The sequence below is a fragment of the Rhipicephalus microplus genome, chromosome 4 (genome assembly GCF_043290135.1).
Source record: "Rhipicephalus microplus isolate Deutch F79 chromosome 4, USDA_Rmic, whole genome shotgun sequence".
NCBI lineage: Eukaryota > Metazoa > Arthropoda > Arachnida > Ixodida > Ixodidae > Rhipicephalus > Rhipicephalus microplus.
The window spans coordinates 220,080,212-220,107,554 of NC_134703.1; the positions used below are offsets into that span (position 1 = coordinate 220,080,212).

Below are 27,343 nucleotides of genomic sequence, written 5' to 3' on the forward strand. Positions count from 1 at the left end.
CTGAATGAAACATGCCGTCCACGGCAAACTTTTCATCGTTCTATCCGATATGCGGTGAATAACATATAGTTATATATGGTTTCTTTCCCCATAGCCCCAATGCATAAAATGAGACTGTTAAGTCGACCCATCGTTATAACCGATATATCGTTATATGTGGTATCGTTATAAGTGGACTGCACTGTATTCGCAGCCGAGGATTGCCGGCTTCAGCGGCTTGCACAATTCGTTCAGGCTACACAGCCATCCAAGAAAACATTGTCACCTAAACGAAGACCATATTTTGAGGTGCAAGAGGAAATGTCAGTTGTGGACAGCATGTTGATGCGCTCAGAACGTGCGGTAGTTCCAGCTAAGCTCACAGCTACATTTGTTCAACTAGCCCATGAATAGCAACTGGGAATAGTGAAGACAAAGAAACGTCTTCAGGAAGAGTACCTGTAACTAGGTTTGGACAAACAGGGGGAGAGTGCTATTGACAGCTGTGAAATCTGCCAAGCTGCAGACAGTGTTGAGAGGCACACCACTACATTACAGCCAGTAGCTCTTCCTGGCCAGCCTTGGAGCAAGATTGCTTTTGATGTTGTTGGGCCATTTGAGCATGCATCAGCTGAGTGTTGTTTTGTCATTCTTGTAGGTCATTCATTCTTGTATGTCATTCATTCTTGTATGTCATTCTTGTTTTGTCATTTTTGTAAGAATTCAAGTCTTTTCTTCATGACGGTGGTATGAGGCACAGCTTTTAAGCTGTATATCACCCCCAAGCAAACAGACAGGTCGAAAGGTTTAACCATGTCCTCAAAGCATACGTTAAGTTGGCAATGCTGGAGCACACCCAATAAAGAACACTGTTACAGACTTCTTGGGAATCTACAGAGCCACATACTCCTCACAGTACCACTGGACTCTCTCCGGCAGATCTTCTACATAGCCGGCACTTGAGGACATCCTTGGGCGTCAGTGGCTAATCTACTGTAAACTTCCGCAGATCCCACTTAGGAGATGTGCTCACTTCAAAAGAGGGTGAAAAAGCCAGCTTAAGAGCAAAGATTACGTTGACCAACGGAGAGCTGCCCGAGTACCAAAGTTTCAAGTTGGAAAGTACATGAGGGTCAAGAAGACAGTCCCTGGTCCAAAAGGCACTATCATTTTGGACCTCCTTTTAAAATTCTCATGCGAATAGGACACTGGTCCCTCTGCCTCAAGGAAGGTCTCTCTCGGAGGTGACTGCAGTTCCCAAGGAAGCTTTGCCACACCATGTTCCAATATGGGATGATAGCGTACACTCCCACGGCACCGTGCGAAGTCCACCGACGCCTGGCAGAACAACTCTCTCCTCTGAGCTTTGCCAACACCATGGTCCTAATGAGGATGATCGTGATGGTGATAGTGCTCCAGGGGATGGTGATTGTGCTCCAGTTGTTTGCACCGAACTGGCTGGTGAGCCACCGCCTCTTTGTAGGTCTGCAAGAAACTGAAGAGAACCCACGAGATTTCAGGACTACATATAGTGTACCATGATGTGAATATTGACTCTTTTTGTAATTATTTTTGTGTATATATCTATATATTTAGAGAGGAATAGATGTAGTGTCGAAAGTTGACACTAGATGATTTTAGTTATGTCCGGATGGCGCCACCTCTGACATATATGAGATATAACAGACAATAATGCCAAGGAAAGTATAGGGGAAGTTATTAGACCGAATTGTAATGTGAATGGGAAGAGAGAAAACTGGGTGAAAAGATGACTTGCCGCGGGCAGGAACAAACCTGCGACCTTTGAATAACACGTTCGATGCTCTACCACTGAGCTACCACGGCGATTATCCTCCCAGCCACCTAATTAGGTATATAAGTGAATTTAAGCGCGGGAGTGTCAGTCAGCGCCATCTGTAACCATGGCGGCAAGTGTGGCACACTCTTTATGAGCCTGCATGGCGTCGCGTAGCACGTGAACTTCTTACGAGCTGGCAGGTGACCAATAGTCTCTTGTATACAACCTAAGGCACCAAGTCTGCCAGTACGAGACCCGCGTTAATAAATAAGGGAAGGAAGTGTATACTTAAGTGCTCGTTTTTCTGTGTTTTGACACAATATTAATGAGATCCAACAGACAATAATGCAAAGAAAAGTATAGGGGAAGTTATTAGACAAGATTGTAATGTAGATGCGAAGAGAGAAAAGTGGGTGAAAAGATAACTTGACCTAGGCAGTAACCGAACCTGCAACCTTGCATACCAAAGACTATTGGTCAGCTGCCAGCTCATAAGGAGTTCACGTGGCAGCTCAGCGGTAAAGCATCAAACGCGTTATTTGAAGGTTGTACGTTCGGTTCCTGTCCAAGACAAGTTATCTTTTCACCCACTTTTCTGTCTTCGCATTTACACTACAATTTGGTCTAATAACTTCCCTTTTACTTTCCTTGGCATTATTATCTGTTAGATCTCATTAATATTGTGTCAAAACATGGAAAAACGAGCCCCTAAGTATACACTTTTTTCCTTATATATATATATATCTATATATATATATATATATATATATATATATATATATATATATATATATCTTTTTGTTGTTCCAGTGATAAAGAAAAAATAGTTTCAGGGGAGAAACATATGAAAACATTTTTTAGTTCCTATGGCCAGACCTCGGCTGAAACGTAGAAATTAATAAATGTTTTCATACGTTTGTTTGCTCACGCCATATATATACACACACACACACACACACACACACACACAAGAGTGTAACCAAAATAAAGCAGTCCTTGTATGACATAGGTTGAGTGTGTTCGTTGTCCTCAGTCCTGCCGTGTTGCAGACACTATAGTAACGCCGTGAAAAGGTCATCGACAGAATCGCCTGGCTGCCGAATACAGCATTAAAAATGATGACTTTGGTATATCTCATATACTGGGTGCACGAAGTGCAAATCTAAATTTTCTTTGACAAAATTGAAAGAAAGCATCTCCAGTGCCAAGACCCCTCAAGGACAAAAGAATGGATCTCGCTTGCGGTCCCATGCAGCAAAAAAGTTTCCGTACCTGGGCCTCATCGCTGGCATTGTGCTGGCTGGCCACAAAGGGGTAGTCCTGGAATGTTGAAATCCACATTGGCCGTTCTCAGGAGTTAGAAAACAGTTTCCTGGAGTTTCCTGTCCTCCAGTTTCCTGGAGGACACAGACCAGATAAGTTCGTGTGAATGTTGTCGCTTTGGCTTCAGCGGGTGTTGATACTACATTGTTAGGCTTGTCTCATTAATGGCGTAACCCTACTTCTGACACCATGTTCAGCCTAAGCGCCAAGAAACGAGGTAGACTACTCGCAAGTTGAAAACCAAAATAGTTTGTTCCCTCTCCCTGAATCCAAAATATACGTGCAGTGGACTGTAGCACCTCCTTTTGGCCACATGTTTCAGGGCACACTGCCAGCGCCCTCTACAGGCTTAAGACTTTGATATAGAGGGCTAAGACGTCACCTTCTTCATCCAGAAAAGTTGGCCTCAGAAACCCGAGATACCTCTGCACCTCTCAAAGTATGCCTCTGTGGTAGGCAAGCTTTCTGTCTGTGATGGCATCCGGCTGAAAGGCTCCTGGGTGATCATCCCATCATCCTTTTGGCCAGCGGTCTTGATGCTGTTGCACGAAAGATATTAGGGCATTAGAAGGACCAAAGCCCTAGCTTGGTAGTCAGTTTGGTGGCCCAGGATAGTAGACATCGCCTTTTTAGTCACCAAATTTGAACTGTGCCCCTACACCCGCATGTGCCTTGCAGGGCTCTTAAATACTAAGGAAAGAGAGGCTTGTTGGTTTAGCTGCATGCTGAAGCTTTAGTGCACGCACACATGAGGACACACACACGAGGATATTCCTTCTTGTGGTAGACTACTACTCGAGGTTCCCAGAGGTGGTGACCCTGAAGAGCACAGCAGCTCCAGCAGTAATTGATGCTCTCAAAAGCATTTTTTTCTGCCATGGCATCCTGCAAAAGGTGAGTGAGACCAGACAACGCCCCACCATTGGCATCACAAGAGTTCACAGTATTTGTAGAGTTTTACGACTTCAGCCATGCCCACACTACACACAATCAAACAGAGAGGCAGGGAGGATTGTACGAATAGTCATGGACCTGTTCCACCAGTGTAAAGATTCTCAGCTCACTTTGCTCAGCTATCAGGACACTCTAGGAGTTGACGGCTTCAGTCCAGTCCTGCTGTTGATGGGACATAAAGTGAAAATAAGAGTCCCGAAGCAAAACTCCCAGCTACATCCCTACTGGCCTCCTAAGGAACATCTCGTCTCCAAGGATGTAGCTTGCAAACATAAGCAGACCGACAGCAGCAATAGACGTCGTAAAGCTCGAGACTTGCCGCCTCTTCGAATGGGTCAGCTTGTGTGGGTGCGCCCTGAACAAGTGCAAGCTACGGTCCTCCGCTTGGGACAAATACCAGGAAGCTATGTGGTTGAAACAGACTGAGGTGGTGTTCTAAAACGCAACCATCATCATCTAGTGCCTTTCGTGCTTTCTGCCTCCATTCAGGAACTACTGCTGACTGCTACACAGCAACCATCTCCGTGGCAGCAAGTTTCCCTTAAGGAACCTTGGCCTGCCAATTGCGTGGAACCTACGGTGCCCGCAAAGACAGTCAGTGCAACATTCTTGCCTAGCCAGAGACCGTAGTGATGGTGCGACACGAAGACGTTATAGCCGACATGTTGTTCCACTACGCCATTTCAACTTGTAAAATATTTTAGTGATCTGCATTCTCCGTCCCCTCATTACAGCTTCAGTCTTTCAAGGACTTTCAAGGGGATAGATGTAGAGGTCACCTCAGTTCAGTCCTATGAGGCCACCACTAGAACGTGGCACTTCCTGTTACATGCGTGCTTACATTCCTACATATGTTCGTGCCCAACGAAGAGTGGTGTTCCATTTTCATCCAAGCCAGCAGTGTGTATGCATCGGTTTCTGCGTCTCCGTGCATCTGCGGCACTAACCACGCGAAATGTGTATGACCAGCACTGCCTTCATATTATGTACCGTATCCTAATTGTCCCTGTTGGTTGTATTGCCATGCAAGTCTTGTGATGTTCAATGTGGTTTCTAACTGGCATGTGTGTGTGTGTGTGTGTGTGTGGGTGTGCGCGCGCGCACACGCGCACGTGCGTGCGTTTGCTTACAAAGAGACCTTGTTTTTGTCTGGCCGCAGCTACAGCAGTGCAGTGGAGCCCGAGTTGTCTTATGTGGACTACCAGACCCGCATGGTTCGGTCGGCCAAGGAGGTGGCCCGAGTGGCGCAGGACATGGTCACACACGCCAGCCATGATTCATCTCGGCTGACACCTCTGGCCGCCGACTTGTCGCACCACTATGCTGCCCTGGCAGGGGACGCTCGGGGTGCCATGGCCACCAGCACCAGTGTAGAGGTGTGTGTGCATTTAGAAGATAATTGCACGTATGATCACACTGTTGTGTATAAAATTCCGTTGTGTTAGCACTTTACTCTTTGACCACACAGTTCAGTCTCACAACAACGAAACTCACAGTATGCACCAAATTTTTTATAGTGAATTTTTTTGCATAGACCACAAAAGTTAGGAAGGTCTAATTACTATGACTTGCTTTTGGTCACGGCAAGTGCATGCATTATCTCTTGCATTGAACTCTCACTAAATCGAATGTACTTGGCTGCACATTGAATGAATGTACTTGTATAACACACACAAAATATATGTGAAAATTATAAGGCTGAATTCAGGGTGCGGGTTTTACGCAATTTTATTATGCAACTTAGCTTCAGAGCACAGCCTCTCGGTAGTGGAAGAAAGGCGGCTTAGTGCTAATACACTTAATATGCAAACATCTTTTTTTTTTTATTCAGTCTTCCACGGTTTATAGCACAGGGTGCCAGTTATATGCAGGGGCAGCTTTTACACAAGCAAATAGGACATTCAGGCTATCTTAGAAATGGCCGGGCTTGCAGAGCTGCAGACAAGTGTGCCAAAGCTTCACTGGAGGCTAACTAAAAACCAAGTTCCGAAGCTCCACACTGCTGCTCTCACAAGCGAGCAGCACGACTGGAAAGAAATGAAACACCCCCGCAGGGGCGCCTGCGCAAGTAGGCGTTCGGTGTGTAGCGACACCACGGACCCGAGCTAACGGGGGAGTTTATACTTCCTCCCACACCTAGCCGTGCATGACTTTGCCGTGTCCGGGGAAAAGGGAATCCTGGGGGTTGAGCTGACGCTGGGTGATTGTACCTTTAAGGCCCCCCGGTGGCGGCAACACACCCCTTCGGCCCCGGCTTCACGTAGACGGCACCCCTGGGCTGACCCACCCAGGGGAAATCGGCAGTCGCATTTTCCTATCTCTCTCTCCCTACATCTTCGTCTTTTGTTCTCACTTTACATCTTTCCTGTATTCTCCTCACTTCATTTTACTTCCAATTTTTCCTGGCGGCAAGGATTAACCTGGTGTAAATATCCAACCTTGGGTAGATATATTAGGTTATAGCGGCCATGTACGGCTGGCGCCTGCGTCTCCGCGTCTCTCAGCGTCCCCTTGTTGGGCTCGGTGGTGGGTGGCTGGCATGGCCGCCGAATAAGCTACCAAATTTATGGGAACTCCTAGCCCTTTCACAACCAATCGCCCCTCCAAGAGGTGGCGCACCGATGCAATTTTTGAATTTCTTCCAAACGAGAAAGATAACTTCCCGAAATACCACATCATCCACTGTGAAAGTAAAGAAAAGAAAGCTAGAAGCATTTCACCTTTCCTTGCGTCCAAATGCCTTATAGAAACGCTGGGCGCAGGCTACAAGGCCACAAAGACCGCCAGTGGTGACCTGTTACTTGAAATAAAAGACAACGCACAGTACCAGAGACTGCATAAACTTACAGCATTTGGGCATCAGCCTATCACAATCACACCGCATCGAACCATGAACACCGTGAAGGGTGTTGTATCTGATGGAGACCTGATGGACCTCTCTGATGATGAACTTCTAATAGGCCGGAAAGAGGTAAATGTCATTCAGGTGCAGCGTATCACAATAAGAAGAAAAAATAAGAAAATCCCAACGAAGCACATCATACTCACTTTCGCATCTAGCACTCTCCCCACTGAAATAGCAACAGGATATCTTAAACTGCCAGTTAGACCATACATACCCAACCCGCGGCGCTGCTTTAAGTGTCAGAGGTTCGGGCAGGGCTCCCAGAGCTGCCGAGGACAGCTTACTTGCGCGAAATGCGGCACCAAAGGTCATACCGCTGACAATGACTGTCAGCTACAAGTCCACTGCGCAAACTGTGAGGGTGACCATCCTGCATATTCCAGGTCATGCGTGGCCTGGAAAATGGAAAAAAAAATTATAAATACAAAGTTTAAATTGAACATAACCTTCGTTGAAGCGCGGCAGCGCGTTTCCCCGCATTTCGCTGGGAACACATCGTATGCCGAAGTGGTGCGAGGGGGGTCAGCATCACTTTGGTTTTCGGCAACGCCTTGGACCACGCCCAGCGTGCCGAGGCAATCGCCACAAGCCCCCATGGAGGAACAGCCTCGGCTGCCCCACCCTCCTTGAATACAGCCCCACCGAAGGCCCCTGTGAACCCTGGCAGCAGCCAGGGCACCACACAAACTGAAGAGGTCCCCTCGACCTCTAGCCCGGTGGTGTTTAAGGCTCCGTCTGTCACGACGAAGCCTACAACGAAAACAACATTGTCTGTCGTCTTCTCCTGAGGCGATGGACACATCAACTGCACCGGCGCATACTGCGCCAAAGGAGCGGCAGGGTTCCCTCGACCACTCTAAAAAAGACAAAACTGTAATTACAAGGCCTTCTAAAGGCTCTGTAAGATAAGTCACTTCTCTCTTTAGACACCAGCCACACTCATCGTACACACAGCACTTCTTTACTCCCATAATGGAGACACAAATTATACAATGGAACGTACAAGGACTACTTCGAAACCTCGACGATGTCCAAGAACTTCTACACAAACATTCTCCAAAAGTGCTGTGTGTACAGGAAACACACCTAAAATCCAAGAATACAAATTTTTTCCGTCAATATGTTGTCTTCCGAAAGGACAGAGATGATGCTGTGGCGTCATCTGGTGGTGTAGCCATTATTGTTAATCGAGGAGTAGCATGTAGTCATCTACCACTACTAACATCCCTAGAGGCAGTGGCTGTTCGAGCAGTTTTATTGAATAAGCTCGTCACCATCTGCTCTCTATACATACCGCCGCAACACCGCCTGAAAAACATGATTTCCAGTTATTAATAGATGAGTTACCAGAACCTTATCTGGTTCTAGGAGACCTGAATGCGCACAGCGGTTTATGGGGTGACTGTCGATGTGATGCACGAGGTCGTCTCATCAAACAGTTCCTCTTTTCATCAGGTGCTTGTCTGTTGAATAGGAAAGAGGCAACATATTATAACCTTGCAAACAATACTTACTCCTCCATAGACCTCAGTATCGCATCTCCTTCACTTGTACCATTACTTCAGTGGAAAGTCATAAATAATCCATACGGAAGTGACCATTTTTTTTTAGTTTTGAGTACACCAATAATATGTGAATGTCCGCCACATGTTCCCAAATGGCTGGTAAACAAAGCCGACTGGGAGCAATTTCAATAGATTACACACTTAAGGGGGGAGGTGGCATTGAAAAAAAACTTTTTTATTTATTGACCTACAGCAATGAAATTTCGCATGCATACTCATAAGTATCTAGAATAGGGAAATATGCAGTTTCATCATGATAGATTCAGCAGTTCTCAAGTTACATAATGCTACACGATCCAATTACATGGTCTGCTCGTGGAAAGCCTAGCGCTGCAACAAAACATGCCAGGAAGCTGCGAATGGTGTTGATCTTTACTCAAAAGAAAGCTACAGGGTATGAAACTCTCGGAATTTTTTAATAAGTTCTCTTTTTTTTTAGAGATCATCATGGCTGCCAACACACATTGTTAGAAACAATGGCACGGACAAATCATCGTCTAGAAAAATAACAGGGCCACAAAACAGAAATTGAAGATTGCTGTACCCACAAGCAGTGTTCAGGGATTCAGGAAAAAAAAACAGAATCAAAATCGGTCCAGTCATTCTCGTGCTACTCTTTCCACGAGCAATGCACAATGTCCAAAACACACTTGTGAGAAAAAGCCTGTCGGAAGTTTTCGACAGGCTTTTTCAATGAACTTTTTTGTTTCTCGTTAGATATTGATGAAAATTGGCACAGACACTAAGAATAACCTCACAGTGCTTCCATAAAAATTTTGAAGCGATACCACGAATACTTTACGAGAAACAAATTATTTCTTCATTGAACCATGTGGAGGGGCTGAGCATAATGTCAAAAAAAAAAAAAAAACTGTATTGAGAAAGCTGCGTTTAAAGTTTCAACTTTTCTTTACGTCTCTAAGACACCTAAAAATTGTGATCTCAGGTTTGTCTTGTGATATTTGACTTTTTTTCATGATTTACTCCTTTTCATGAGTTGCAAAGAACAAGTATGGATTTCAAACCAAGTTCTTTGTATGAAGGAGTGGTGTGATAGGTATGACAGAAAAGATTGTAATTGAATAAAACCATGTACTGAAATTATTACACACTTTTTTGTGCTGAAGTCGTAATTAGCATAATTAAGTACTTGATTACAAATATTCACTGAACTTTTTTTTTATTTGGAGAGAAGTTTATTGCATCAGAAAAATGGATCACACCATGACGGCCCATGCCTTCTTTCTGAATAACAGTTATGGGCAGAAGACTGGTGGCACGGGAATTTCTAGCAGTATAATTAATGACACGAAACGGGCATATAAAAATTCGTGCCCCTGATTCACACATGCTTTTTCGCCGCTCTAGCCGTGAAACGCATCATCTTACAGCCGGTCGCGGAAACTCTAATCTACAGCAATTCATTAACCTCAGGACATTCATAGACGTTCGTGGCGATAGCAAGCACTGCTCCAAGCACGTCTGAATCGCATCACAAAAGCTTACTGACAGCACTCCATATGACCGTGGGGTGCGCGGCCGCGTGGACAGTGCAGCCAGCGCGTAATGCACTTGCCGGCGGCGTTCGATGACGATGCGCGAAATGTGTAACTACGAAGACAAAAAATCGGAACGCACTGCACTTGGCATCGCATTTTCGAATGACGACGCGCGAAACTGCTAGCCGCTGTTCCGAGCGATCCTTGGCAGTGAAGGGTGACGAGCTTGACTGTGTTGTCCGCTGCCGATGCGTAAAATGCACGTACAATATTCAGAGGAGCTAGCGAGTGATGTGGTACACTCCTTGCGAAGAGGCACGTCACCAAGAGTGCGCTTGCGGGTCGTTCCTGCCCGCAGTCTCGCTGTCAGCGAAGTTAGGCCTAAAGCCGACTCCGATGACGCGCCGCACTCGTAGACCGCCGCGCGCCCGCTCGTAGTAATCTGATCGTGCATCCGGTGTGGCCACTCGTAGTAATCAGATCGTGCCGCCGCTTACAGCTTCGTTGTTTGCGAAGAAGCACGTCGCCACGAATGCGCTAGCGCGTCGTTCCTGCCCGCAGTCGGCGGAGTTAGGGCTAAAGACGACTCTAATGACGCGCGGCGCTCGTAGACCGCGCTGACGCTCGTGGTAACCTGATTGCGCATCCGCTTACTGCTCGTAACTAAAGCGTAGTTATATCTTAAGTGATTATCAAGCCGTAAACACGTCACGAAGTGGCGATTTTCGAGAGCCATGTTTTCGCGACCCACAAGCAGCAGACGACGATCTCCCGGAGCGAGCATCGGGCCAATGGCGAGGCGAGCTGAGGCAACATGGCGGCCACGGCCAATCAAGGGCCTCAAAACGACCTTCAAACATTTGCTTTTTGCTCGCTTGTTGTTAAAGGGAGGAGCCAGCTGAGGCGGGAAAGTTAAACACGGAGAAATGCTCTTTCCGATGAGTCCAAGAAGCCGGCTCCCGGCCCAAGCATCGCGAAGCTATAATTTTTTTGAAAATCGCCGTTTTCTCGCCATTTCCAGAAAAATTTTTGCTACCTAGGTGGGTGAAATGAATTTTCCGAAGCAATTCTGCGCGGTTTTCAGTGTAGATATTTTGGAACCAGATAGAAAAAGGGTTCCAGAAACTGAAAACTTGAGTTTCAAAAAATCGATTTTTTTGCCATTTTTCGCGATCCCAAAACCGCGTCCCCCCTTAAGTTGGACCGACATATGCGGATTAGGCATGATGAAGCTGTGCAGTACTTCACGGCTTTTCTTACTGACGCAGCAGCCAAGTGCATTCCACAAACATCTGGACTGCCCGGCAAACGACACGTCTCGTGGTGAGACACTGAGTGTCAGAATGCGCGAAAGGAACAGAACGTGGCATGGAGGTTGCTGCCGAACTCGCCGACAGGGGAAAACCTTGAGAGCTTTAAGAAAATAAAATCTCGAGGCAGGAGAACGCATCGGCAGGCCAGAAGAGAAAGCTGGCACAAGTTTTTATCCAGGGATAAATTCATATACACAAGAGGCTAAAGTCTGGGATATGGTTCGTAGGGTAGCAGAAAGACAAGTACACTCACTCCCACTCGTAAACACACAGGGTGACAGCCTGGAATATCAGGCGAACTTCCTCGGTGCACTCTTTGAACGGGTATCCAGCTCGTCCCACTATACTGACACTTTCCAAAAATATAAAACAAGAATAGAAATGCAGAAACTCGAACACAAATCCACTAGATACGAGGCATATAACCAAGCTTTCAGTCTAGCTGAGCTCCGAACATCTCTAAACTCCTGCAGTACTTTTGCCCCAGGTTCTGACCGTGTGGTGTATGAAATGTTAAAAAACCTACCAGCAGAAACACGGAAAACCTTACTTTGTACAATGCTATCTGGTTTTCTGGCACTATCCCTACCTTCTGGAAAGAGGCTATTATTATTCCCATTTTGAAAGAGGGCAAGGACCCTTCTTTAGCTTCAAGTTATAGGCCTATTGCAATTACAAGCTGCTTGTGCAAAGTCTTCGAAAAAATGATAAACTGCCGACTTGTACATATCCTTGAAAGAAACAATTTGTTCGACCCATTTCAGTGCGGGTTTCGAGAAAGTAGATCCACCACAGACCACCTTGTTCATATCGAGGCACGGATCAGAGACGTTTTCGTCCATAAACAATATTTTCTCTCTGTGTTCCTCGATATCAAAAAGGCTTATGATACAGCATGGCGTTTCGGAATTCTAAGAGACCTGTCCCACCTTGGCGTGCGCGGAAGAATGTTTCACATAATCGAAAGTTACCTGTCAAACCGGACATTCCGTGTCCGTGCGGGCAGTGTTCTCTCCCAAACATTTGTCCAGGAAACAGGCGAGCCACAAGGTGGTGTACTTAGTTGCACACTTTTTATTATCAAAATGAATTCCTTGCACTTGTCCATCCCCCGCAATATTTTCTATTGTACATATGTCGACGACGTTCAGCTTGGCTTCAAGTCATGCAACTTGGCAATGTGTGAGCGGCAGGTTCAGTTAGGTTTAAACAAGGTCTCCAAATGGGCAGAGGAAAACTGAGCCCACAAAAAAGCATGTGTGTCTTGTTCTCCCGAAAGAGAGGCATGCACTCAGAACCCGACATTGAACTGAACGGTCAACGTCTGTCTGTAAATGCGGAGCATAAATTCTTAGGCGTTACCTTGGACAACAAGTTGACCTTCGTATCGCACATAAAGTATTTAAAAACAAAATGTTTAAAAGCCATGAATGTTTTAAAAGTGTTGTCACGTACTACGTGGGGTAGTGACAGGCAATGTCTCATGAGTTTGTATCGAAGCCTCATTTGCACCCACTTAGATTATGGGGCTGTTGTTTATCAGTCTGCAACACAATGTGCTTTGAAGATGCTGGACCCCGTGCACCATTTGGGCATCCGCCTTTCTACGGGTGCTTTTCGCACCAGCCCTGTAGAAAGCCTTTACAATGAGTCAAATGAGTGGTCGCTTCATCTGCAGAGAACTTACATGTCCTTTGTTTATTTCCTTAAGGTGAAAGCAGATAAGAAACACCCCTCATACTCTACTCTTAATGATTTGTCGAGCTCAATTCTGTTTCAAAACAGGCCTTCAATGAGGCAGCCCTTCTCAGTTCGCCTGAAAAGTCTAGCTGAGGAAACTGGAGTCTCACTTGAACACAGTTTAATGGCTCCTGTAGCATATCCGCCACCCTGGCAATGGCAGACTATAGACTGTGATGTGTCCTTTCTAGAAGTTACAAAACATGCGCCTATTGCCCATATCCGAACATACTTCCTGGAACTTCAACACAAATACACACGTCCTGAGTTCTTTACAGATGCTTTCAAGTCCAACTCCTCTGTGTCCTACGCTGCTGTCGGCCCATCCTTTTCGGATGCTGGCCCTCTACATCCAGGCACAAGTATCTTCACAGCAGAAGCTTATGCTATACTTGTGGCAGCTAAACACATCAAACAATTACAAATACAAAAAGCAGTAATTTATACAGACTCCCTCAGTGTGGTAACGGCTCTGCACAGTCTTAAAAAACAAAAAAACCCGGTCCTTGTCTCACTTTACTCCATTTTGTGCACACTCTACACACTCAAACAACATGTTGTAGTGTGCTGGGTGCCAGGGCACCGTGAAATTCAAGGCAACGTGAGGGCGGATCAGCTCGCTGCATCCGTCCACAAAAGCACTGCCCCTACACCCATATTAATCCCGGCCCTTGATCTTAACCGTCTCTCAAACGAAACCTCAGGGACTACTGGCAGAGCAAGTGTGATACACACACACAAAACAAACTACACATTATTAAGCCACACCTTGGTCATTGGCTGCTAGTATCAAAATCGCGTCATACAGAGGTAATACTGACGAGGCTCAGGATAGGACACACATACACGGCACACACATATATTTTGTCCGGTGGCGATCCACCATTGTGTGACAGATGTGGTGAAGCATTAACAGTCCTTCACATGTTAATTCAGTGCAAACACTTAGAAACTCTAAGAAAACAGCATTTTCCATTACCCTACCGACAACATATACCTTTACACCCTGCAATGTTCGTTGGTAGGGAACCGCTTTTTAGTCATAAATCATTGTTAGCGGTTTTAAAAGACATTAATAATTTTCATATCATATACTCGGGCATCCCTTAGCACAACCTCTCCAGGGAGGTTTTTGCTGCGGTGGCTACACAGGAAAGCACTTGCCTCACGTCCCTTGGACGCAAGGGTATGGACGAGTGAGGTACTTGTGCTAATGCCATAAATGTCCACCATTGTTTACATTATCACCAACCTTTGTCCCCTATTCACACCACACACACCTTTCACGGCATGGTGATTATTTTATTACTTGTATGATTTTACCCGCCTTACTGCGAGGAATTTTATGGCCCTTATACAGCCGCTAATCACAATCATTATTCACATTCCTTGTTCCATGAACTGGCGCTCTTTGGCCATCAAATGGCCCTTGCGCCAAAAAACACCATATATCATCATCATCATCATCAGGAAATGAAACACCTCATGTCATTTTGCAACTTTGTTGCCGTTAGTCTTCCATTGTGCTAGCTATATACCTGGTGTACCTTCAAGGCGTATGCACTATTGATGACTGCCACGATAGGGACCGCCATTTCCTGCACAGCGGTTTTTGCAAATGGTAGTCAAGTTCTCAATCTGTGTGTGCTAGATGTGCGCGCCTGCCTTCATAACTACATCATTGCTGAGTGACTGCATCTACTGCGGTTTTGTCCGCAGCCTTGCTTTCAATCAGTGCGCATACTTTCATGGTCCTCTATGATCGCACCTACATGATGTCTTTTGTGTTCCCAGTGTTTGCAGCAGAATGTACTTACGCTTGGACTAAATGCGCACTGGCCATGCATATGCCTTCGTAACGCCAGGGTTGTAACTCACGGTGGCAAGCCTAGTGACTATGAGCGGTAGTTTTGTTTTGAGCGCTGCATCAAAAGCATGGCAGGAGATCTTACAAAATGATGCTCCCGCGCTCCACAGATGCATGAAAGACACCGGCAGTGTTATGGTGGCTGTTGCTAAGATTCTCAATGGCGAAAGCGTTTACTTATTCATTTTATTTACAAATACTGCTGTCTCAATTATTGAGACACATAACAGAAGTAGATACAAATGCTCAACACACAAAACAAAACTAAACGCAACTCTTTCAAATTGCTGAGTATCGTGTCTGCGTAGAGACCGGTCAAGCTCATTCCGCGGAAAAAAAGGAAGACATAAAACAATTAAGATAAGCTCTAAAGGGCATAATATTTTAGGGATCAAATCATCGGGTACAGCGTGCAGAAGCTGCAGCGAAAGAAATGGGTGTTACAACATTCAAGCTGGTGTGAACTATTTTATGCAGGAGGATAACACGATCACAAGTACGCCGATGTTCAAAGACTGCAGCGATAAATGTGCACATGCAAACTAGGCCAGAATCATCGATCATAGCAAGGAAATATAAACTGTATAGCTTCTTTTTGACAGATTTTAGCAAAGTTATGTCTTGTTTGTGGTGAGGAGACCAAACAACCAACGCATATTTGAGTATGGGTCAGACCAAGGTTTTGTACGAGGTCAGTTTGCATTTTTTGTACTTGCGTAAGGTACGACGAAGATACCAGAGTTTTCAAGAGCCTTGTTGCAGATTGTTTCAATTTGCATGTGTCATTTTAAATTGGTTGTTAGAGTTACACCAAGGTATAGTCAAATCTAGATAACTCGAATTTGAAGGGGCCCAAATATTTGTTCAAATTAAAAGAAGTTCAAATTTATGAAATCTAAATGAATGGAGGGCTCACCATGCAGTGGCACATGTGCATTGAGCTAACACATGAGGGTGAAGTTTCAGAAGACTGGATTTATTCACAAATCACAGGACATCCGTCATTAATTGATGTAATCCGTGATGCCGGTCTGCACAGGCTTGCCTTGCAGCAAGTCAATGAATTTCGCACGCAGCTTGCCAAGCATTTCTACTTCGGCTTTCTCCTGGCAAGAGCAGTTGCGCGCGGCAATGTCCAGCGCCGGCATTCTGTAAAGAAGACGACAACAACGACATTGTCTCTGCTACCACCCTCCACGCTGCAACCGTAGCGTGGCCAGCACGGGACAAGAAAGGAGGAGTGTCTCCACACGAAGAGAAGCAGATTGGCATTTGAAAAAAAAAAAAAAAAACACTGCACAGCAGTTTTTTTTTTTTCTCTCTCTTTGCGTGCTTCATGGAAAGGAGAACGGTCTACGTGGCAAGGACGGGAAAAGAGGAAGCGTAGCACTGGCGCATGTGAGAGAGCCAACACTCTGCGACAGCTTTCTTCTTTTTTTTTTTTCCTCTCTGTCTTTGCGTGTGTGGTTGAAAGGAGAAGATTCTTTACTAGGCTTGTGTGAATAGTGAATTTTAGGTTCAAAGCGAATAGTGATTTTGTTTGAATAATTTCGAATCGAATGCAAATGGTATGTATGACACATGAAAAAAAAGGGAATATTTATCATGACCCATCTAACCTGCACAGTATTTATTTTGAATTGAAATAAGGGCTCTATGCAAGTGCCATTTTTTTTTTTTTTTCGTTCAAAGGAAGTCGAAACAAACTTGAGTAGTAGTTTCGGTAGGTTGCGGGTGATGACCTGTAAGATAATTAACATTTCAAAATTTATTATGCAGTAAAGACTCGTCAATTCGGAGTCACTCAAGCTGCGAGAAAGCTTCAGATTAAGCGGGTTTTCGAATTAACAGAACATACAAAAAGTGAGATGCAAGGAACTTGGAACTATTCAAAGTAATCGGTGCTCCTCGTTTGCTGTGCCATCTAGCATGCGGACCTAAGGGTTGTTTTCTAGCAATACCTGGTCGTAATTTTGCCGTGAACATGGACAAACGGTTGGCCTCGCTGCTGCCACCGAAAAAGAAAAAACGAAACGTGGTCGTGATCGATTAAATTGTGCTCCTGCAGAAAAACAAGACATCTTCACTGCAACACAGTAGTGACATGAGGGCAGCATGTCGCTTGCTCCTCGCTGCGTCAGCACGTCATGATGTGACCATCTTTTTATTATAATTGCGAATTTAATAATGGCCAGTGTGACGAAGTTCTTGATGTGCTTGGGCTTGAAAAAATGATCTTTGAAACTTTTGAACTTAGTTTTTGAAGTAGGCGTTGTTGGCAAGAACTTCGCCAGCAGTGCAAAGACGTAAATTGCTGGAGCAGCCGGCAATCGGAGGTTCGCCTGCATCGCGATTTCCGCTAAACTGTTTTTTATTCATTTCTTTACAATCCCAGAAAGAATGAGTAAACCATGACCTGCTGACGTTGCGAGAAACATGCGATAACCTGCCCGCATGTCACCACTGTGCTGCAGTGAAGCATTGTTTGTTTTCTGCAGGCGCACGTTTTGGTTGACCACGAGACCGTTTTTTTTTTTCTTATCTTTTTATTTTTTGCCCTAAGAGTAGCGAGACTTGAGGGCTTCAGCTGCCACTCATTAGTATGGATAAGTTGCGTTGCCTTGATAAGTTGCGGTGCAATTATTGACCGTCGTTTCCGCGGATTCGCGGCGAAATCGGGATCTAGAACTGGCACATGGCACCCAAAGTTTTCAAATTAACTAGACTGGTGCCAGGCGTGGCTTCAAATTATCCACTCAAACTTACATTGGAAAATACGGGACCACAGAAATCCTTCGAATTAAGCGGGATTTTAAAATAACAATTTTTCACTGTTCTTGGATCATATAAGTCGCCATAACATGCTTAACAAAATGAAGAATTCATTTGAGGGTAATGTGTTGCTTTAAAGGGGCCCATCAACACTTTTTCAAGTAACCATGAAGCCAGTAAACATGCTTGTTGCCTCACAAGTTTACCGTTGCAAAGTTTCTAGAATCAGTCCAGTACGAGCTTACTCTACTCTAGACTTAAACACAGGCACGACATTTGCCAATTTTCATAGCTGGGGAACTGTTGCAGAGAGTAATGATTTTTAAATAATGCTGTAAGATAATTAGAACACCACTCCGAATACCTCTTTAGAATTATATTTAGTATACCGCCTGGGCCAGAGTTTTTCGTAACATAATATGAGATTGTGTACTTCAGAGGAGGTTACTTCAATATCAGGAAGAGCAGGCAGATTGCTGCATGCAGAAAAAGAAGGATTGCTGCCATTAGCAGTAGAAAAAAAAATGCCGCCATATCCACGAAGTGAATGATGATGAGTGGGCGAAGCTCTGGAGGAAAACCTGGTAAACCATGAATCTTCCGTACATTTTGCCCACTCGATTTTATTACAATGCTCCCCCCTAGCGTACGTCGCTGCACTAAATCGAACGATTGCCTTCCATCAATGACACCTGCCATATGTGACATCATTCCTATTTTATAACATCTCGCATCTTTCATCATCAACTACAAGTGCCGTCGTCTAGTTTATAACGTCTTGCATCTTTTCATCATCAAATACAAGTACCGCCATCTAGTGAACACTGCAAGAACTAAACGAGAGGTGGCTACATACAAGGGACGCTACCGCCATCTAGTGAACACTGCAAGAACTAAACGAGAGGTGGCTACATACAGGGGACGCACAGCCCACGCCCTAAGGAGCTTCGCCCCTAAAATTGGATTGGAATCACTAAAGGCATTTGCTATACCTTCAGGGCGCGTCCACACTTGAGAAGTGAAGTAAAAACAAAAATGCCAGAGCGACCGAAAAACCACTAACACGCGCGTGATGATGTTCACATTTGTTCTGCCCCATCCTGCCGGGGTCACTACTTTGACAATTAATTCGATTTCACCTGCTTTCTGAGAACTAAAGTTCGTACCAAACTTTAGTTATTCACGCAAAGTACTGAAAAAAAACAGCTCGCACCTTTTCAAACGTTGCTTCAGGAGATACGCTAGCAGGAACGACATGAGCAAAAGCACTGGCAGCAGCGGCAATGGATTCAAGCGACTGTACACAAAAGCAAGACAGGTTGGGGCATGCCGACTCACTGCAGCTGCACCGTCTACTTGCAGTGCTCTCAGCAACCGTAGTCCGAACCAGGCTCTCGATTAATGCATCCACTTTGAAGCTGTTGAGCTTCGTCGTGCCACACAGGTAGTCTGCAATTCGAGCTGTAGCAGGCCTCCACCGACGCCTTCACTGCTATGTTGAATCTGCAGCCGGCTGGTTAGATCACGTAGTTTGAGCCTAGTGCAGCCAAAGCCATGAAACGGAAAGTGGATGTGGTTTCGCGTGGCAGAAAAATTGTTCCCAGACCGATTTTTTTCGTCACGACAACACAGCATAGTTTTCCGGCCACTCAGATGGCGAAGCTAATGAATTTCAGGTGAGTTTTGCTGCTTTTGGTCCCTGCGAGGCCAAGCGTGAACGCGCCCTCAGGACTTTTAAGCAGGATTGGTCATTAACAATAGACGATGAAGGTAAAGATGGTACGGGACTAATCGATCTCCAGCACACGAGTGCATTTTTTTTTTTTTCATAAATGTAGCCAAAGTATTGCTAAAGTAGTTGTTTCTAGCCTCTTTCATTTTAGCACTTAATTTACTTTTCAATGTGTTTAATGAAGAAACATTTTTTTTACCTAGAATGACGATTCTTACGTAAGCACTTCATGCGACAACTGAGCTGAGTTATTTATTATACCATGGGCATCTCCATTCACGCACAATAGAGCAGTGTATCTACAGTCGACTCCCCTTAAACGGAACGCGAAGGGGATCCATGAAACTGTTCCATTTATCAGAAGTTTCATTTAAGCACAGTACACTTATTTAGTGAATCAAAACTTTTATTCAAATTGCACATATCTCACCGTACTCATGAGGATGAGTAGGAGAGAAAAAGAATTGAAAGGTGGTTTGTTTGGCAAGCTTGAGTTGTTTTTTCACTAGTTACACACCCATGCCCGACAAACTAGCCAGAAATTCTGGACAAGCCTTATGCTCAAAATAGCGCTGCAAAAGTTCAACAGCCTCTTTAGCTGATCGGTCTGGTGGCACCACTACACTGGCAATATTGTCCCCAAGTTCATCGCAGGAAGGTTAATCCTCATCTAGCACTACGGCAGTCATTTCCTCGAGAGTCTCCTGACGACAGGTACGAACATTTTCATCAATTAATTTTTAGTCCTGCAAAGTGAAAGGGGCAAAGGGCACGATCTCATTTAATACTGCCTCAATGTCAGCATCAGCAGGGCTTTCTTCTTCATCAGGTACTGCTTCTTGCTCTTGAAAGCCAGCATGATGAAAGCATCTGTGTATTGTTGTTGCCTTCACTTGCTCCCAGGCACGGGCCAAAATGCCAATAAATCTATGCTGTAGCATTTCCCACTGTCTGCACAAAGCAGCAATCGATGGAGCGATTGCCTGCGGTAATTAACTTTAATGTTCTAAATAACCCCTTGATCTATCGGCTGGATCCGATCACTGCCGTTGCATTGGCTGGCAAGAACTCCAGAGTGATGGCTTGGAGTCGACCTGCCCGTGGGCTGTGCAATTATCCACGATGAAGACAACCTTCCTGCCTTGCCTCGTAAATCTTGCGCCTTCCTCCCGTAGCCAGTTTTTGAAAATGGACATGGTCATCCACGCTCTTCTGTTCGCATGGTATGCAACGGGAAGGTGTCGAACGCCTTTGAAACAACGTGGGTGCCTTCATTTTTCTATTACCAACAGCTTCGATTTCTCATCTCCTGCCTTGTTTGCACCCACCAGCACAGTGATGCGATCTTTACTGCGTTTTCCTCCACTACAGGCCTCCCCTTTGAAGCTTGAACCACAGACAAAAGAACTTTTTCTAGTTGTTCATAAAGCGTCGTCCACATCCGTTTAGATGTAAAGGTCCTGTTCTTTACAGCGCCTTCAATCTTTTCTCTGCCTTTGGAGATCCGCAACAGCATCGATTTCGGGATGTTGTATTTTTTCGCCACTTCCATCTTGGGCAGGCCGCTTCGATCGAGCTCCCAAAGAAATTTCAGCTTTTTTAAGCGAGAGTGCGTGGTGCAGCCACTTCCTTTTCTTCAGGCTGAAATAACACTGTGAGCCACCGCACTTAGCCGCACAAATAGGCCTAACACACAACTGACTCACCAACTCGGCTCCCACAGCCACCACAAGCAAGAATGGCTACTGGATTGGCTTGTCTCAAAAGGCTGTTATGGTTGTGAGACGAGCTTTGGCTTGAGCAAGTCTATGCTGTATTTAGAAGTATGGCAGCTTGAGCTAGTTGGTATAGCATGACAATAGTTATAGCGCGAGAACAAAACGACAACACAGAGACACAAAGGACACGAGCGCTCGTGTCCTTCGTGTCCTTCTCGTCTCTGTGTTGTCGTTTTGTTCTCGCGCTATAACTATCGTCTGTGTTTAGAGTTTGTGCCGTTTAACCGTAGGTGACCAGTAAGCACTATTTCGAATAAATGAATTTTACTGCGCAACACACAGAAATCCAGCCATATGAGCCCATTTAGTTCCGTTTATGAGGAATTTTTGTTTAAGTGAGTTTCGTTTATTGTACATACTGTACATTGCAATATTGGTTGCAACATTCAAATTCATCAAAATATGAGGCTAAAGTGTCCAATGCAGAAGCGTCGTCTGCTGGGACGTGCGTTTGGTGGCAAAAAGCATGTCCCTGATGATTATGCGAGTTTTGTGATGTCGCCGACTTGTGCATTGTGTTATTTTTGTTGGCTCCAGTCATAGGGGATCTGGGCTATGCTCTCTCACCTGAGCTGGGCTTGAAACCATATTCACTACCTCCACCAGCTAGCATTGAAGAAATGCAGTGCCTGCTGCTGAAACAGCTTCTGTATTTTCTTGCACAATAGGCCTACTCCCAGTTTGGTAGTGAGAAATGAATGTTCTTTATTTCCGCGCATAATAGGCGCAACCTGAACTTGACAGCAATCAATAGTTCTGTACCGTACAGTGCTGCTTGCGATTATTGCGGCAGTGATGAAATTATAGAACACATTCTCTGTCACTTCCCTCTCTACAGCATCCACTAGCTGCTGCGTTAGCCCTTTTTGACAACAGACCTTTCTCAGAACAGTCACTGCTCAAAAGCCAACATGATCTGTCTTCGCACAGAAAATTACTGAAGGCCTTATTAAACTTTTTGCATGGTAATGGCCTATTGAATACACTATAGCACCCCCGCTTTCTTTTTTCTTTTTTGCACGCCTATTTTGCTGTTTGCTTTCTTTCTCATTGTAGGAAACCAGATGCTTTAATTTCTGGTTAACCTTCCTGCCCTCCCCTTATTTTATTCTCTCTCTCTGTACCGTTCTTGAGCGGTTGAAATTTAATGCTCTCTTATGTTAACTGCCACAAGGAAAAAGAAAAAAGACCGTGGCAGCACTGCGTCGACTCGTCGTGTCAAGAAGAAGGGCGGTTACCTGGGCGTCGGAATAATCTTTGCTCTAGCGCCAGCGTGGCTCTAGCTGCTTATTGGCTGCGCGTGCTCTGCGTGGACTGTGCAGTGACGTCCTCATCAAGTATGCTTTAGGTTTTCCATCGGGAAAACCATCGTAATTGCATTTGCTACATCATCCGGGACTTCAAAAGCTTTTTGGCTTGCCGATGCAAGAATTGGCCTTGGCAGCCATTATGCGCACTCGCACAAATTCGACATACTCTTATTCCCATTGATTTCCCAGCCAAGAACTAAGCATCGTCTCACCTGCGTTGCTCTTGAATATTTGCTTGAGTGCGATCTTTTCGATGCCCACTTTTCAAGTATATCTTGTACAAACTTCCTGCAACAACATGCAGAACACTGCACTGTACCTAATCAGCGTTGGTTGCTTTTCAGTGATCAAAGCTGTGGTTTTGTATGGAACCAGCGGTGAGGCTGCTCTACTTGAAGGAAAAGAGCATGCGTGGTGTTTGTAACACTCTAATGGTGGGTCGTGATTAATTTGCAATGTCTTATCTAATGATCGGTAGCGTTCACTGCTTAAAAGATTGGTCATGTTAATGTGAATAATCTAGGTAGCCGAAATGTAAGCTGCTAATATTCGCGATGGCACTTTCTTTGCATAGTTGTTTTTCTGCACTCGTTTTGTTGGCAAGACTGTTCTTTTGATGCTAGTTCTTGGAAATTTGAATGCTCGAAAGCACACTGCATTGTATGCCTTGATTCCCAGCTATGCAGGTATGCATGCTCAATATGTTATGCGCTAGTATAGCCAGTTCAGTGACATATATGGGATGAAATAAAATTGTAATACAGGCACCCCGAACTTGAAGCCAGATTTTCGGGAAAAGAGTGCGCCAATGATGCGAGTTGAACCTGTGCCTGCCAGCTTTCTCTTCATCTTGCCTGGTTGTCCTCTAATGAGCTGCCAGTCTTTTGTCATATGGTATGGTTGCACGCATAGTCCTCTGCTTGCCACTTGTTTGGCAGCATTTACAAATACAGAAAGTGTCATTCGTCTTTGGAGGATTTCTTTTGCAATACTCTCAACTGTCTTGCGAGAGTCCTTACAGAGAGGGTGACGTTATAAAACAAAAAACAAAAAAGGAACATTGTTTGCATTGGGATCAAGCGGTAGACTCCTACAGATCTGTTCAAATTTTGACAAATCATTCTGTTCAAAAACACACACATTTCAATTACATTAGAAAAAAAAAGAATATCTGAGCCTGTTGGTCTCGTACACTTGGATGGCCCTGTTGTGGTTAGTTCTTGTTTACCTGATGGCAGTAAGTGTACTTCTTTGCTAATATTTAGTTGACAACTTCTTATTTGAAATATTAGCTTCAGATGCAGACCAGAATAACAAAATACTTCTGTAACTGACTCAGTCCTTTGATACCGAGAGCATATAAATCGTACCATCTAGTTGCTTTTTTTAGATAAGTTTGATGAGGACTCCATACCTCCGACGCGTACTTAAGAACTGACCTTACAAAGATCTTGTGTGCAGCAAGTTTCGCATCAGCTGTCGCACCTTTTAGTTTTTTTGCACAGGAAACGTAGCCTCTCGTATGCCTTTGAACAAACATTGATAATGTGTACATTCCAGAATAAACATTGCCTTATGATTAATCTTAGATATTCAAATCAAGTCGTATTTATGAAGCACTTGTCTATTAACGGTATATGAAAACGAAATACGGCACTTCTTTGTAGTAATGTGTGTATCTCTGTTTAGTAGAATTAATTTCCATATTCCATTTTTTGCACCATTTGATCAATGGGGTTGTAAAGAGCTGTTAATTTCAACTTGATCTTCTTTGTTTCATCCTGTAGAATAATAAAACAAAAAGTCATTTGCGAACAGTTTAAGTTGCACACCTAGCTCCATGATAGCCGAAATGTCATGGATAGCACCAAAAATAGAGTGGTGCCACGAGATATCCCTGCAGAACTTCTGAGAGCAATGCCAGTGAGTCTGAGGCATGACCATCCATTCTTACTTTCTGATTGCGATTGGTCAAGTATGTTTAATCTACTTTATAACAGTGGTAGTAAGTCTGACTGTTTCAGCTGGTAAATCAACTTATTCTGGGGCACCTTATCAAAGGCTTTGGCAAAATATATGGCTATTACATCAATCGGCTCCCCGGTATCGATTGATTGCCTTAGCGAAATTGTGAATTGTCTGTATGAGTTTTGTGATAGTCCAGAGGCCTCTTCTGAATTCAAGAGTTCTTTTCTAAGCAACAATTGATATGCTTAGCTATGATGCTTTCTAAAAGTTGCCAAGAGAATCATGTAAGAGGCCAGTAATTATTCACTGTCATTCAGATTCTCCCTTTAAACATGAGTGTTCTTTGTGAATGATGTCAAACAACTTGTAACAATGTGTGTGTATGTATGTATGTATGTATGTATGTATGTATGTATGTATGTATGTATGTATCTATATTGTTGTGTTTATGCAGCGAGTTCTCTTAGGCCTTTCTACAACCACGCTCCACCATTTACTAGATCCCATTTGTAGATACTAGGCAGTTCCATCAAAGCCCGTATATACAGTCGAATGTTGATAATACAAACTCGAAGGGGCCCGAAAATTTGTTCGAATTAAAAGAAGTTCAAATTAATGAGAGCTAAATAAACAGAGGGCTCTCCATGCAGTGGCGCATGTGCATTGAGCTAACACACGAGGTGGAAGTTTGAAAAGACCTACATTTATTCACAAATCACAGGACATCCGTTATTAATTGAAGTAATCGGTGATGCACATCTGCACACGTTTGCCTTGCAGCGAGTCAATGAATTTTGCACACAGGGAGAGAGGTTAATGATAGAGTAAGAGATAACATGACGCTATTTTCTGCCTCCCGTCGCGGAAGCACAACTCACACCTTTAGGGATGGGAGAAGGGGGAAGTAAAGTGGATAGGAAGAAGAGAGGAGAGAAAGAAAAAGTGAAAGGCATGACAAGAGAACGTCTTGGTCAGCACAGTCAGAAGTGCGGAGCAAAAGCATTTGTCTATAAGGCGGCGAGGTCCGCACTCGCACAGAAGTTGAGGAAGGCTCGGAGGGCTTGCGTCTTCGAGCGCACCAGAAAAAAGTGCGTCTTCAATCGTTGTGGCTGGTAGTCCAAGCAGACGATAGCGGCTCACCAGTACGCAACGCTGTGTGACTAGGTCATGGCAGGGGCAAATAATATGCTGCAGCATTTCGTCATCACCACACTGCCGGCACGCTGGCGATGAAGAGCGACCCGCGGAATACATGCGTGCCGCAGGCCAGGTGCTGGGGGTATGCACGCAGCTTACAAAGCATTTCTACTTCGGCTTCAGCATTCTCCTGGCAAGAAAAGTTGCGCAGAAATGTCCAGCGCCACTTTCTAAAGATGGCGACAACAACGATTGTGTAGCAGCCGCAGCATGGCAGAGAGAAGCAGATTGGCATTTGAGATAAAACCAACACTCCACGGCAGCTGTTTTTTTTTTTTTGCTCTTTTCACACCCGTTGTTGAAAGAAGAAGGGTTACGTGGCAGGGACGGGAAAGGGGAAGCGTGGCACCGATGCGTGAGACCTCTCCTCCACCCCCCCCTCAAGGCACAAAGCCGTGCTCCCCCAAGGAGCAAAAGCCGCAGAAGATACTGCCTTTTACCGTCCCTTCAACCCCACATTCATTCAACACAGCGACAGCTTTTTTTTTCCTCTCTCCGTGCGCGGCATTGAAAACAGAAGGGTCCTTACATGGCAGGGATGGAAGAGGGACAAGCGTGACATGAGCGTGTCGAAGATTGGCGTTTGAGAGAGAGAAAACATTCCACCGCAGCCTTTTCTCTCCTTTTCATTTCCTTCGCACACAGCGTTGAGGTGTCACAAGTGCCGCCACGTGATTGGGTGGGATGCTGAGAGCATTGCAAGGCGTGGCATGTTCGAATTAATCGTTGCAAGTGCTTGCGCGTTCAAATTATCGGGCGTTTTCGCCCATTTGAATACACATAGCTTTGACGGGACTTCATCGTGAGTTCGAATTAACCAGAAGTTCGAATTAAGCAGGTTCGAATTAATGAGATTCGACTGTTGCTCGGACTTGCATATAGTTCAAAGTGTAATTTGAGGAAAGCAAATGTGAGAAAAACTTTTCACCCTAATGTAGCCCGAGTAAAACCAAAAAATGCATTAATTGACACACTTCATTTGTTGTCGTCATCACGCGTACTCTTCCCCAGCTCCCTTGTCGGAAATTCTCCCACAGCACATCATCCTCAGTGTCATCAAGCACGTTCGAAATGGAACACTTTCTGAACATGCGACAAACGAGCGCCTCAGAAATGCAGGCCCAAGCCTCGACCATCAACGAGCACAGCATCGCTGGCAAGACCCATTTCTGCCATCCAACCGGGATCACTTCTGGTTCTCCAGACCTCATCCACTCTGCGTATAGGCGCTTGACATGGTCCTTAAATGGCTTATTAAGGCACACATCAAGCGGCTGCAACTGCCTGATGTCATTTCTGCTGGGATGACGACGAGCTCGGTGCGGGAGTCGTGCAGCAGCCGCCTTATGGAGTTGGCCACCTGACACCGGAACTCGTCAAGCACAAGCATCGAAGGGAGCCCTAGCAGTGCTCTGCGCTGTGGACACCAAACGGACTTGATCCAGTTAAGCACTAGCGATTCATCCATCCACCCCGTGTCCTGGCAGCGGAAGACGACATTTTTTGGGAACTTCTCCCCCTTCTGCAACGTCTGTCGTTTGAACACTATGTAGGGTTCTTTCGTTTGAACACCATGTAGAGTGGTAGCTTGCGACCGTCTGCAGTGCAGGACATTATAGTCACCCGCGTTTTTTCGTTCTCAG

General features: G+C 45.0%; 1 protein-coding gene across 4 annotated transcripts in view; it reads left to right on the plus strand.

The window, feature by feature from the left end:
• Nucleotides 1-27,343, plus strand: part of rhea (Talin_middle and talin-RS domain-containing protein rhea) — a 908,869-nt gene that overhangs the window by 628,238 nt on the left and 253,288 nt on the right. For all 4 annotated transcript variants that reach the window (XM_037423602.2, XM_037423605.2, XM_037423603.2 and 1 more), the window contains exon 43: nucleotides 5,214-5,430. In XM_037423602.2, the coding sequence (XP_037279499.2) occupies nucleotides 5,214-5,430 (217 nt within the window). The remainder of the gene's footprint in view (nucleotides 1-5,213; nucleotides 5,431-27,343) is intronic.